General features: G+C 38.9%; 1 protein-coding gene across 2 annotated transcripts in view; it reads left to right on the top strand.

The window, feature by feature from the left end:
- The window catches only part of LOC120317610 (rab GTPase-binding effector protein 1-like), an 86,919-nt gene that overhangs the window by 55,971 nt on the left and 16,948 nt on the right, over positions 1 to 14,000 (top strand). Inside the window, exons 6-10 of one of the 2 annotated variants that reach the window (XR_005559279.1) lie at positions 3,862 to 3,997; positions 6,898 to 7,076; positions 7,970 to 8,101; positions 9,698 to 10,162; positions 11,882 to 11,990. Coding sequence is in view for 1 of the 2 variants with exons in the window: in XM_039364329.1 (XP_039220263.1) it covers positions 3,862 to 3,997; positions 6,898 to 7,076; positions 7,970 to 8,101; positions 9,698 to 10,162; positions 11,882 to 11,986 (1,017 nt within the window). In the remaining variant the exon portion in view is untranslated. The remainder of the gene's footprint in view (positions 1 to 3,861; positions 3,998 to 6,897; positions 7,077 to 7,969; positions 8,102 to 9,697; positions 10,163 to 11,881; positions 11,991 to 14,000) is intronic. The other variant, XM_039364329.1, reaches the window with a different exon arrangement.

The raw sequence follows: 14,000 nt of genomic DNA, 5'->3' as shown, positions 1-14,000 counted from the left end.
ATGGCATCATCACTTTCTTCAAAACTTAGAGCTGTAGCTTTGCTTCATCTGCATCTTGCTGAATACATTTTGAATTTACTAAGAAAACGGAGGTTTACTAGTGAGCGTTAAAACTCAATGAAGATTTAATTAATTAATCAGAATAATGCTGGAAGGGACCTTGGAGGTCTTCTAGTCCAACTCCCTATTCAAGCAGGAGACCCTATACCAGGGGTACGCAGCCCAAAACACTCAAAGAGCCACTTGGACCCGTTTCCCACCCAAAACAAAACACTGGGAACCGCAAAACCCTTTTGATATCTAAAATGAAGCTAACACTGCATATATCCTTTTTTTACCTTTATTATAGAGGTGTGTGTGTGTGTGTGTGTGTGTGTGTGTGTGTGTGTAATAAAGGTAAAAAAGGATATATGCAGTATTATCTTTATTTTAGATGTCAAAAGGGTCTCTCTCTTTCTCCCTTTCTCTCTTTCTCTCCCTCTCTCTCTCCCCCCCCCCTCTCCCTCTCTCTGATCTTCTGCTTCCTGGCAAGCTGGCTTCAAGCTGTTCTCCGACAAACTCAGGGGTAGGCAACCTTGGCTCTTTTATGACTCATGGACTTCAACTCCCAGAATTCCTGAGTCAGCATAGCTTCGCTAGCTAGCTCTCTCCTGCCCTTCCTGTTTCCTGCTTCCTGCAGAGACGCAGCAAAGGGAGGAGCTCCGCCCAATAAGCTATTTAGCTCCTCAGAGAACACGGTGGGTCCACTCTCTTTTTCACACAAACACATACACACACAGAGAGAGACAGAGAGAGAGAGAGAGAGAGAGAGAGAGAACACTCTGTCTCTCTGCAAATGGCAGAGGAGGCTGGGAGCCGCAGGGGACGGCTCAAAGAACCACATGCTCCTCCGGAGCCGCAGGTTGCCAACCTGTGCCCTATACTATTTCAGACAAGTGACTCTCCAGTCTCTTCTTAAAAACCTCCAGTGATGAAGCACCCAGAGCTTCTGATGGCAAGCCGTTCCACTGATTAATTGTCCTCACTGTTAGGAAGTTTCTCCTTAATTCCAGTTTGCTTCTCTCCTTGATTAGTTTCCATTCATTGTTTCTTGTCCTGCCCTATGTGCTTTGGAAAATAAGTTAACCCCCTCCTCTTTGTGACAACCTTTGAAATACTGCTATTATGTCCCCCCTTAAACCTTTTCTCTAGACTAGCCAAATCTAAATCCTGCAACCGTTTTAGTCTCCAAGGCCTTTAATTATCTTAGTTGTTCTTCTTTGCACTTTTTCCAAAGTCTCAACATCTTTTTTGTAATGTGGTGACCAAAACTGGATGCACTATTCTAGGTTTGGCCTTACTTAGACTTTATAAAGCGGTACTAATATTTCACATGATTTTGATTCTATGCCTCTGGGGAGTTGGCTATTCCTGCCAGCTTAATGTCATCTACAAATTTGATGAGTTCCCCTTCTATTCTTTCATCTAAGTAATTTATGAGGCTATTGAAGAGTCCTGGGCCTAAGATAGAACCTTGTGGTACCTCACTGCTTACTTCCCTCCATTGTAGATGTAGCATCATTAATGACGACTCGTTGAATACGATTTCTCAGCCAGTTACAAAACTATCTGGTGGTGATGCTATCTCACATTTTTCTGCCTTAGCAAGAAGTAGGATGTGGTCTACTTTGTCCAGGCCTCACATTCAAACTTGATAAGCTAGGTATTTATAGCATTTAAAGAATACATTATGGTTTGAGAAAACCGATACTGCACTTAAAAATCTTTCTTTCTCCCTCTGCTTTTTAACAACATATTGCAATATTTCCTTGGAATTTTGTATATTACATGAATAGGGCAAATGATTGCCTTTAAGTGGTAGTTTGTAATAAGTTTTATTTCTTATAATATCCTCTTCCTAATAAACTAATAGCAGTTCTGCTGTTTAATATTCAAGCTATCCCAGATACATCATTCCTTTTTTTCTTAATAACTTGTAATATTTGCTTTCAGCAGAGGATTATAGAAGATCTTGTCTAGCAATTGAATATTAAAAGATAAGGAAGCAGCATTAATTATCTTTCTAACTGTAGAGTTTACCTTTCCACAAATACTGTGGTGGAGATGATCCTCCTCACATAGTCCTTTGCATGCTATTAACCTATGAAACTGAAGCAGAAGATATTATGAAGCAAACAGCTGTCATCTTAAAATCCTCTCTTAATGATACATTATTATAGACATTATTTAATGTCTTTATATAATTTGCTCTAGGCATTTTGGAGGCTGATGTATGGGCTAAAATCCGTAAAGTAAGCAATATTTTTACTTTTAAAAATAGGAAAATAGGTAATAAAGTAAAACACCAACTTCTGTTGCATAATAATAATAATAATAATAATAATAAAGTTGGAAGGGACCTTGGAGGTCATCTAGTCCAACCCCCTGCTCAGGCAGGAAACCCTACACCATTTCGGACAAATGGTTGTCCAGTCTCTTCTTAAAAACTTCCAGAGTTGGAGCATTTACTGCTTCTGGAGGCAGGCTGTTCCACTGGTTAATTTTTCTAACTGTCAGGAAGTTTCTCCTTAGTTCTAGGTTGCTTCTCTTCTTGATTAGTTTCCATCCATTGCTTCTTGTCCTGCCTTCAGGTGCTTTGGAGAATAGCTTGACTCCCTCTTCTTTATGGCAGCCCCTGAGATATTGGAATACTGCTATCATGTCCCCCCTTGTCCTTCTCTTCGTTAAACTAGACATGTTGATTCATTATGTGCCATCACGTATTAGTGATCATTAGTGTAGAATGATCTGTCCTAACCAAGCCCTTCAGGCTGTCCAATATTGCACTTGTCATCACTCTATTCAAGTTCATCCATCTTACTGCTGGTTTTCTTCTTCTCTTTCCTAGCATCATATATTTCTCAAAAGAGCTTCTCTTTACATTGTGTGTCCAAAATATAATTTCAGCCTGCTCATTGATGCTTCAAGTAACAACTTGGATTGATCGGTGATCTATTTATTTGTCTTCCCTGCTATCCTTAGTATTCCCAGGAGTCTTCAAGTTTGAAAGTGTACTCTTTCTGTGATTTTCAAAATCTAGCATTCACTTCCATAGAGTGTTACAGGGAAAACAATTGCCTGCATAATTCTGAACTTTGTAGGTATTGACATGTCAAAGAATATTTTTTCAAGGCCTTCAGTATTACATTACCAAATGCTAATCTCCGGTATATCTCTTGATTGCTGATTTCTTTACTGTTAATAGTTGATCCCAAAATACAGATACTATCTTTGCTATCTGCCTTGTCAATTCTAAGGCTGATTGCTGTACTTGTTATTATTATTTTTGGTTTCATATTTAATCTCAGTTGCATTTTTTCACTTTGCTCCTTGATATGTTGTTACAGAGTTTACAGATCATTTGATTTTTCAGCTATCATTGAAGTGTCACTGTCTATAATATAAATTATTACTTCCTCTAGTTTTGAAATCATGCTGATCTTTTTCCAATCTAATAAGCAATAAGGAGAACTGCAAATGTCATATTTTTGGATCATTTCCCTTAATAAATCAGTGAACAAGTATAAAGTTTTTGACAATTATTTCATTGGGTACTCTTTATCTAGTTTAAGGACTTATGTGAAGAACAGGTTGTGTTTTAGGACATACTGTATTTATACAGAAATATTGAAAATTCAAAAGGGTTCACAAACATTTAAGCACCACTGTAAAGCTATAATGTGGGTAATATACAAGACCTAGGTATGTTGTTACATATATCAGTATATATTCCTGAATGACAATTTTTTCTAAAATGCTTAGAAATATATTTGATAAATATTTATGCTAACCATTAACTTTTGCCTCGCTATATGTTTTCAGGTTAAAGAACTGAATCACTACTTGGAAACTGAGAAATCCTGTAGGACAGATCTAGAAATGTACGTGGCTGTTTTGAATACTCAAAAATCAGTTCTGCAAGAAGACGCAGAAAAATTACGGAAAGAACTTCATGAAGGTATGGATTTTTCTCTGGGCTAAAAGTATGAAAATAATTTAATATAGATTTAGAACAGTGTTTCTCAACCTTTTTAATGCCGTGACCCCAACCGGTCGTAAGTCGAGGACTACTCAACCGGTCGTAAGTCGAGGACTACTCAACTGGTGCAGCACCATTTGCAGAATGGGACTTTTGGCGAGCTCAGCAGGGCAATTCTGGACAATTCCTATTGGCTTTTGAAAGCCAATAGAATTAGACTCTATTCAAGAGAGTCTATTCTATTGGCTTTCAAAAGCCAATAGAATAAAAGGGAGTAGCACAGCTAAGGAAAAGGGGGAAAAAAATGGCGGACTGCGTTGTTTGGCGACCCCCGTGAAATGGTCGTGTTGACCCCAAATGGGGTCCCGACCCACAGGTTGAGAACCACTGATTTAGAACATGCAATACATGCTCAAGCTAAGCTGTATGTAATGCTCTTCTAAATACAGTGTAATGTCATCTCATATTGGAAAAATAACTTTTAGAGCTCACAATCCAAGGAAGGCAGGAAGCTTCATACCAACCAGAATGCAGTCTTTGATTTACAATTAGTATGTATATAAAGTTAAAATTTTATTTTTTTTAAATATGTGATGCATATTAAGGGAACTATTTATTTTGTAATTTGTGGAGTTTTCTCTTTTTTGACTTTCTTTTACCTCTATTTGACATCTGAACAAATGGTTTTCTGCAGAATGAAATTATAAAGAATATTAACTCAATAAAGAGCTATAAAGAAGCAATGTTGTTGAAATAGGGTAAACTTACGTGAGCAATATCAAGCAGTAAATCCAGTTCTTCATGTGTTCTTGAGTACTGAGAACAGACAGAATAAAATTGGAACATTGTTTCTTACCTATGAGTAGCCTTCTGAGGCTCAGATCTGATTTGCCTGTATTAGGATCTTACAAAATTATTATTAAAAATGCTTTTTATTATTTAGCTGATTCCACATAATCTTCTCTGTAGAAGAATGCCTAAAGAATGCCTTCTATATTTGTGGTAGTTCCTATTGTATGCACATATAGTTTAGGAGACGTAAAGCATTCTGGACCAAATAAATCTTTAATGCTGTTCTTCCTTATCCATTGCTTCCACAAGAACTCAATATGCACTCTCCTGAAAGTCTTATACCAGGAGAACCTGTAATCTGAGTTTGATGAGATGAATGTGCTTGGAGCTCTTCAAAATGTAACATGCTTATTATATCAATATGAGTAAATCATCCAGAATGATTTATGCACCCCATAAAATTAATGGTGCAACAAAATATATCAATTCAATTGTTGTAGTGGTTCTCAGAGTTGCTACAACACAAGTTAAAAAAAATTAAGAACACAAATTAAGAAAAAAACCCTACATTTTCTTTAGTGTTCAAAACTATGGAAAATAGTATTGGCTGAAAACTTAACATAACAACAAAGAGTAGTTCTTACCAATGTGTATCCTTAACAGAACCGCATCTATGTGAAGGAAAGTATGCAGTGGGATACCCCAAGGCTTTGCCTTAGGCCCAGTATTCTTCAATATCTTCATCAATGATTTAGACGTGGAGTTAGAAGGGGAAATTTGCAGACAACATCAAGTTGGCATAAATAACCAATACTCCAAAATATAGGGTCAAGATACAGAAGGATGTTGACAGTCTTGAACACTGGACCCTATCTAACAAAATGAAATTCAGTAGTGAGAAAAATAAGTTTTCACTCTTAGGCAAGAAAAGCCAAATACACAGGTATAGAATAAGGTAGTATCTGACTTAATAGTAGTAACTGTGAGAGGGATCTGGGAGTCCTAGTGGACAATCATTTAAATATGAGCCAAGCAGTGTGCTGCAGCCACCAAAAAAGCCAACACAGTCCAAGGCTGCATTAACAGAGGGATAGAATCAAGATCATGTGAAGTGTTAGTATCACTTAATAATGTCTTGGTAAGATCACAGTTGGAATATTGCATCCAGTTGTGGTTGCCACAATATAAAAATGATGTTGAGACTCTAGAAAGAGTGCAGAGAAGAGCAATAAAGATGACTACGGGCTTGGAGGCTAAAACATAATGAAAAACAGTTGCAGGAACTGGGTATATCTAGTCTAAAGAAAAGAAGAAACAAGGGTGACATGATATCATTGTTCCAATATTTGAGGCACTGCCATAAAGGAGAGGGGATTCAGCCTATTTTCCAAAGCACCTGAAGGCCAGATAAGGAATAACGGATGGAAACTAATCAAGGAGAGATCTAACCTAGAAATAAGGAGAAATTTACTGACAGAACAATTAACCAATGGAACAGCTTGCCTTCAGATGCTCCATCACTGGAGGATTTTAAGAAGAGTTTGGACAATCAATTGTCTGAAATGATTTCATGTTTCCTACTTCAGCAGGGGTTGGACTAGAAGGTCCCTTCCAACTCCATTATTCTCTGAGTCTTGAAGAAAATTTAAAGATTCCTTTTGCTGCATTTTATTTCTATTTTAGTTAGGATAAAAACATTGAATGTGTGGTTGAAAATGGTGTATCGTTCCTTATGTTTATTAAATATATTTATATAAATACATATTTATATTAATATATAACTATAAAATAAATTTATTACCAATTTTCTTGCTGTTGTTTTTAGCTATATAGTTTCTGTTTTACTCATTTGGTTTTTAAGATTCTTTTTTTAATTGTCTATACTTCATGATTGCTGTCTATAAGAGCAGTAAATTATGACATGAAATGAGGACTATTTGAACAGTATGCTTACATGGCTTCCAATTATTGTGTATGTTAGTGCTCAGTATGTTCCTAGATATGTACAAAATATTATTGCAGTTAACTTTGTGAGCAAACTTAACTGCAACAATTCAAAATGGAGTTCACTGTCTGTTTTCATATAGTATGCCATCTACTAGAGCAGGAAAGGCAACAGCATAATCAGCTCAAGCACACATGGCAGAAGGCCAATGACCAGTTCTTGGAGTCACAGCGTTTATTGATGAGGGACATGCAGTGGATGGAGATGGTGCTGACCTCAGAACAGCTACGGCAAGTTGAAGAACTAAAGAAAAAAGACCAGGTTAGCTAATGCAGCATTGAGATTTGTAGCCAGGCTTGCTTGTGATTGAACAAGGGAGACTGGAGGAAGATGCAAGGGAACACTCGTTTCTAGTACTGTAATATTTGGGGGGAGGAGGGCATATTCTTAATGATATCAAGTATCTAGGTGGGATTAAAATGGATTGTGATATATTTGTCAGGTTGGTTGTACATATGCAGAATGAACAGAAGAAGGATATGCATTGTGAATTATGCAGATAGTCCTCAACTTACAACCATAATTGAGACCAGAATTTCTGTTGCTACGAAAGGCAGTTTGCTAAATGAGTCGCACCTGATTTATGACCTTTTTTGACATGGTTGTTAAGCGAATCATGCAGTCGTTAAGTGAACCATGTGATTGTAAAATGAACCTGGCTTCCCCCCATTGACCTTGCTTGTCCAAAGCTGGCTGAGAAGATTGTAAACGGAGAGCACAGGATTCCAGAACCCTGCAACCGTCATAAATACATGCCGATTGTCAGTGCCCAGAATCTGATGACAGGACCACGGGGATGCTGCGACAATTATAAAGTGCAAGGATCAGATCCAAGTTACTTTTTTCAGTGCTGTTGTAACTTCAAACGGTCGCTAAAGAATAGTTGTAAGTCAAGGACTACTTGTAGTTTGCATAATTTGTATGGGCTTCTGATGTTTGCATTACTAATATCCAATATTTTGCATAAGGAAATATTTTAAGTTAGATATATTGAAATGTCAATTATACTAAAAGATAATGATGTTGTAGTCTGGATTTTTAAGAACGATTTGTATTAATCTGAAATGATGCAGTTTTGGTATGTGGGGATAAAGGGAGCATTTTGTGTCTTGCATATTTAAAAAAAACACTTTGATTTTCAACTTTTATTCTAGGAGGACGAAGAGCAAAGAAGACTTCATAAAAGGAAAGGAAAGAAGGAGAAAGGCACTGACGATGAATCAAATGTACCGGTAATATGTTCTACAGTTCATGAAGAAGCGCTTCCATCATTCCCTGGTGAAGAGGTAAACTTAGTTATTTTAACAGCACTCTCTTCATTGGGAATGTTTTTTCTTCTTCTTCGTTTTTGCTTAGTGTGTTACGTGAATCAACCCATTTAGTCAGTTTATTGCCCAGTATATTGTACAAACTGACAATGTATTGCGTGGTTAATTTAATAACCAGGTTAAGCACATTGTGTGAATAGTTCCATAAGTCACTCTTCAATGATTTTTTTATGGAACAGTTTGACAGAGATTGAAGGTACAGCCAGGGGGAGAATGCATTTGATTTTTGAATACTGTATCTATAAGAGCTGGTTTTATACCAGCCCTGAAATTGGCAATTGAAAGCAAATTCTTCTTTTCTTGCAACAATGTTTAAAATTACAATATTTATTGTGAAGCAATTGATCCATTGTGTGAGTTTTCTTACCATCTCCTACAACTATGTAACTTGACTTGAAATTTATTTTATTATTGATCCATGACAAAATATGTTTCAGAAGTTAGCTTTTAATCAAGGTACAGGTCAATAAGTATGAAATAATTTGAGACGTTGTAAGTATGGTTTAAAAAAGGGAGAGATTGTTATATGACTTTGCAAAATATTTTGGCAAGGGATTCTGTTCTCTTACAAACAGATTAATCACTGATGTTTGATAGCTTTGTATTTGAGAAACTGTTCCAAATAAGCCTAAAATGGAAGACAGATGTTCCAGTTCTTTCACAATACATTCTCAATGAGAATTTTGTTTTGTGTTTCCTCAAAATATTTATCTTAAGCTTTACTTTCAAAGTAAAGAAGCTATTTTTATGAGTTACAAACAGGATGGACAGGTTCTATTAGAAGGAATTAATACTGATGGTACCTGAGGTTAAGCTCTATAGAGCTTTATAGGTCACTATCAGCACCTAAATTATATTTAGAAACATATTAGCAATGAATGTAGTATTTACTGATCTGGTCCTACAGTTGAATCATATCTTCCTCATCAGAATGCAATCTGCAACATTCTGTACGAGTTGCAGCACTTGAGCGGTCTTCAAGGACAGCTGTAAATAGAGCATAGTTCAGTAACCCTGTTTGAAGTGAAGAGACTATGAATTGCTTCCTGCTCCCCAAATGGCTGTGGCTAAGCAAATGCATCTCTGGCCATATTTTCCACTTAACTGATCCATTCAGAGTCTGAATCTAGAAGCATTCTAGTCTCCTTTAGAACTATTTCTTTAAGAGCACAGCCCATTCCAGAGCAAGTAGAGGGGTTGACAAACTGTTGATTTCTGAATAAGAAATAACTCCTAATCTGAATGAAAATAAGCTATAAAAAGATAGCATGCATCAAAAGTGAAATGTTATGAATAATGAAAACTCCACTGAAGGGGTAGTTGGAAGAAGATTTCATTTTGGAGATAAATGAGGGGGAAAGTCCATAGCTCATTGGCAGGTTAAATATTTTAGTACTCCCCAAATTCTCCATTCAGTTCTCAGCACTTCTTGAATACTGATCTTTAGAAATATTCAAAGCTGTTCAGTGTAGACAGGACCTGTTGGTGGAGCAATGATTTGGCTGGATGTAAGGGAGTTTCTATTATTGGACAGTTTTTCTGTTTCAATTATAGGTGCACATCAACAGCACTCATGGTTCAGCCCACTCGCTTGACACAGATGCGTTGCTGTCTTCAGGAGAATCTCTCAAGTCAGACAGTGACATGTTTAAAGAGGGACTGCGTAGAGCTCAGTCAACAGACAGTTTGGGAACATCGGGATCTTTACAAGCCAAAAGTCTGGGCTACAACAACAAAGCCAAATCAGCTGGGAATCTTGATGAATCTGACTTTGGGCCATTGGTTGGGGCAGACTCTATATCAGAGAACTTTGACACTGCCTCCCTGGGCTCTCTGCAAATGCCTGGTGGGTTTATGCTAACCAAAGACCAGGAAAAAGCAATCACAGCAATGACACCAGAGCAGGAGGAAACAGCATCCCTTCTCTCCAGCATCACACAGAGTGTAGAAAATGCTTATGTGTCTCCTAATGGTTACCGTTTAGTTAGTGAAACAGAATGGAATCTGCTTCAGAAAGAGGTATGTGTTTGTACATACTGTATACCAGTGATGGCGAACCTTTTAGAGACCGAGTGCCCAAACGGCAACCCAAAACTCACTTATTCATCGCAAAGTGCCAACACAGCAATGAAACCTGAATACTGAGATTTTAGTTTAGAACAAACAACTCATACATTAACATCTTTTGTCTTAAAAGAAAAATACAATAACAAAGCTTTCAATGATACAAACAATTTTTATTGAAAGGTAAAAGTTTGCATTTGGCATGCTTTTGAACAGTTAATGTGATTTTTGCTGTTGTATGCATGCTGATATTTTGTCAAACCTTGGCTCATACTTTGTAAGTTTGAGAGCAACACATGCAGCACTAAGGGCATCTGTTAATCTGTTTCTGGTATCAGATTTGATATAATTCAAAGCTGAAAACAGCTGCCCACAAGCAAAAAATGATCCAAACAAACAAAGGAAAGCAATCCCAAATGCTTTCATTGACTTAAAATTATTTGGCAGAGAATTCCACATTTTAAGGATTTCATTTTTAGAACTAACTGTGCTATCCTTCGTGATCTTTGTTTTCGCAGGATTGCTCTCAATAAGAGAGAGGCACGCTTTGGCTCCGTTTTCACTAGGAAGGGGCTTGGGAAATGGCTTTTTCTTGGTGAAAACAAGCCTCCGAGCCCTGATGCTGGCGGAGAGCAGAACAGACCTTTCCTTGTCTCCCCTTGCTTCCCCAAAGCCTCCCTTCACTAACCTCCTTTCCAGCTCTGTTCTCCACCACCGCATGCAGGGTAATAAAAGAAGCTTGTGGGACTACCGGTTAAAAAAAAAAGTTCAACCAGACCTTCCAACTTTGCGAGATCTTTTTTTTTCCACAAGAAGTTGGAAGGTCAGATTTTTTTTTTTAGTCCCACAAACTTCTTTTGTTGCCCTGCACACAGAGAATGGAGCTCGAAAGGAGGTTAGTGAAGGAATGTGGTTGCTCGGGGATGGGAGTTAGGATTTGGCCTTGTGGATGCCCTGGGTTGTGGTGGGGATTAGGGTTTGGCACTGTGGATTGTGGAGTGTTTGTGCTCTGGTGGGGCTATTCAAAATGCAGAGATTCCCTGCATTTTGAAGCACCCTGTGTGACTGCATGGAAAGGAGCGCTCCGTTTCTCAAGCACCCCATTCCAGGCATACGGAGCTTGCAGTCTTTGTCAGATCTGCAAGCTCCATATGCCTGGAATTGGGCGCTTGAGAAACAGAGCCTTCTGCCAGATCTCTGTTGGGATAAAAAAATGCTCCCACACCTATGAAGCACTTCCAAACAAAGGGATTGGCTGTTTTTGGAAGCACTCTATAGGAGCTAAAAGACTGTATCCCAATGGACTGCAAGCTCTTTGGCTAAGTTTTCGCAGGATTGCTCTTAAAAAGAGCTAGGAAGGATCTTGAGAAATGGCTTTTTCCTGCGAAAACTTAGCCAAAGAGCGAGGTGCGCGTGCCCACAGAGAGGGCTCTGAGTACCCCCCCTCTGGCACGTATGCCATAGGTTTGCCACCACTGCTATATACTCTCATCAGTATTTTACAGATGATTATGTATTACACAGAGGATGATTTGTGTATTACATGCTACCTCTCTCCTGAAAATATCTTGATTTTTATCCAAAATTGCTACAGTTATAGCCATCATCATAGTTGAAATTACACATATTCTTCTATGAAGCTTCCCAGAGAAGTAACGGTTTTATGTTCTCCAGGTGCAAAATGCTGGGAACAAGCTGGGAAGGCGCTGTGATATGTGTTCAAATTATGAAAAACAGTTGCAAGGTATCCAGATTCAAGAGGCTGAAACAAGGGATCAGGTGAGTGCAGTTTGGTCTCTCAGTTGATGAGCCGAGGTGGCGCAGCAGTTAGAGTGCAGTACTGCAGGCAACTTTAGCTGATTGTGTTCAGCAGGTCAGCGGTTCAAATCTCACCGGCTCAAGGTTGACTCAGCCTTCCATCCTTCCGGGGTAGGTAAAATGAGGACCCAGATTGTTGGGGGCAGTGTCTTGGCGATGTTTCGACGAAGTCCCATTCGTCATCTTCAGGCTGGTGTTTTCAGCTTCGTGCTCCTCGAAGCACGAAGCTGAAAATACCAGCCTGAAGATGACTAATGGGACTTCGTCGAAACATCGCCAAGACACTTCCAATTTTACGCGGGAGAAAACCCGAACAACCAAAGACCTACATATATATATATATATATATAGGTCTTTGGTTGTTCGGGTTTTCTCCCGCGTAAAATTGGAAGTGTCTTGGCAACGTTTCGACGAAGTCACATTCGTCATCTTCAGGCTGGTGTTTTTAGCTTCTTGCTTTGAGCAGCAATGTGTGGTTTTAGCTGTTTCTTCCTTTTAACTGCAAGTGAGGGTATGAACTGATTGGATGGGAGCTTGGCTGTGTTCTGATTGGGTGGAGGTGTGTTCTGAATGGTTAGGGGCTTGGCTGTGCTCTGATTGGCTGGGGGAGTGTTCTGTTTGGTTGTGCTCAGGTTAGTCTGAGTTGCAGAGGGATTCAAGATTTTGGGCTGCCCTGCCATTCCTTGGCTTCGTGTTCGTGGTCGTGTTTCCTCTTCATGGAGGGTGTCAGTTTGCTTCATGTATGGATTGGGGGGGTTTAAAGTGGCTAATGATGCAGCTGTGGTCTGGCTTCTGGTTTGTGGTCGTGCCTCATAGTCAGTGTGGCTTTGGGTTTGTTTTTTGCGTGGATGTTTGGTGGTGACCTCCTGTGTGGTTTTTGTGAGTGTTGGTCTGGTATCATTTTTTGTGTTAGGGAGTCGTTTGTCAATGAGGGCGGGTTTCCAAATGGCTGGTAGGCGGGAGGTATCATCTCGCTTGTTCATGCTGTGTGGGCGTTTTTCTATCTCAATGGCTTCTCTGATTATTCTGTTATTAAAATGTTCACTTTTAGCAATGGTTCTGGTATTTTTAAAGTCAATTTCATGTCCTGTAGCTTTAAGGTGTTGGACCAGGGAAGATGTTGTTTCCTCTTTTTTGATTGAGTTCTTATGTTCTTCAATGCGTGCACTTATTCTTCTGTTGGTTTGTCCGATGTATGTGGTGGGACAAGTGGTGCATGGGATTTCGTATACTCCTTGATTTTCTAATTCAATTTTATCTTTGGGGTTTCTAAGGATGGTGTATATTTTTCTGTTTGTGCAGAATGCTGTTTTGATGTTGTGTTTATGGAGGATCTTACTGATTCTGTCTGTGATGCCTTTTATGTATGGGAGGATGGCTTTGCCGTGTTCTTGTTCTTTGTCTTGGATTTTAGTGGGGGTTTCTTTTTGGATTAGGTTTGTAATCTTATTTCTATGGAATCCATTGGATGTTAGTACATTGGTGAGACTGTGTAGTTCGGGTTTTAGGTGTTGTTCGTCAGCTAAGCGTTTTGTTCTGGAGATGAGTGTCTTGGCTACAGAGTTGATCTGTGCTGGGTGTTGGTGTGAGAGAGCGTGCAGATAGCGGTTTGTGTGTGTTTTCTTCTGGTAGATGGTGTGTCCTAGGGAGCCATTGGATTTATTGTAGACTAAGACATCCAGGAAGGGAAGTTGGTTGTTAGTTTCTGTTTCCATGGTGAACTGTATTTTGGGGTGTAGGCTGTTGAGGTGTGTGAGGAAGTTGTCCAATTTTTCTTTCCCATGTGGCCAGATTATGAAGGTGTCGTCTACGTATCTGAGCCAGAGTTTGGGTTTGTGATCCGATTTTTCTAGAGCTTGGGTTTCAAAGTGTTCCATGTAGAGGTTGGCAATGACAGGTGAGAGGGGTGATCCCATGGGTGCTCCTTCTGTTTGTTTGTATTTTTGTCCATTATAGATGAATTATGTGTTGGATA

Source organism: Crotalus tigris, unplaced genomic scaffold, assembly GCF_016545835.1.
Source record: "Crotalus tigris isolate CLP2741 ecotype Arizona unplaced genomic scaffold, ASM1654583v1 scf7180000019752.108439, whole genome shotgun sequence".
NCBI classification, from domain to species: domain Eukaryota; kingdom Metazoa; phylum Chordata; class Lepidosauria; order Squamata; family Viperidae; genus Crotalus; species Crotalus tigris.
This window is presented reverse-complemented; position numbering and strand designations above follow the sequence as displayed.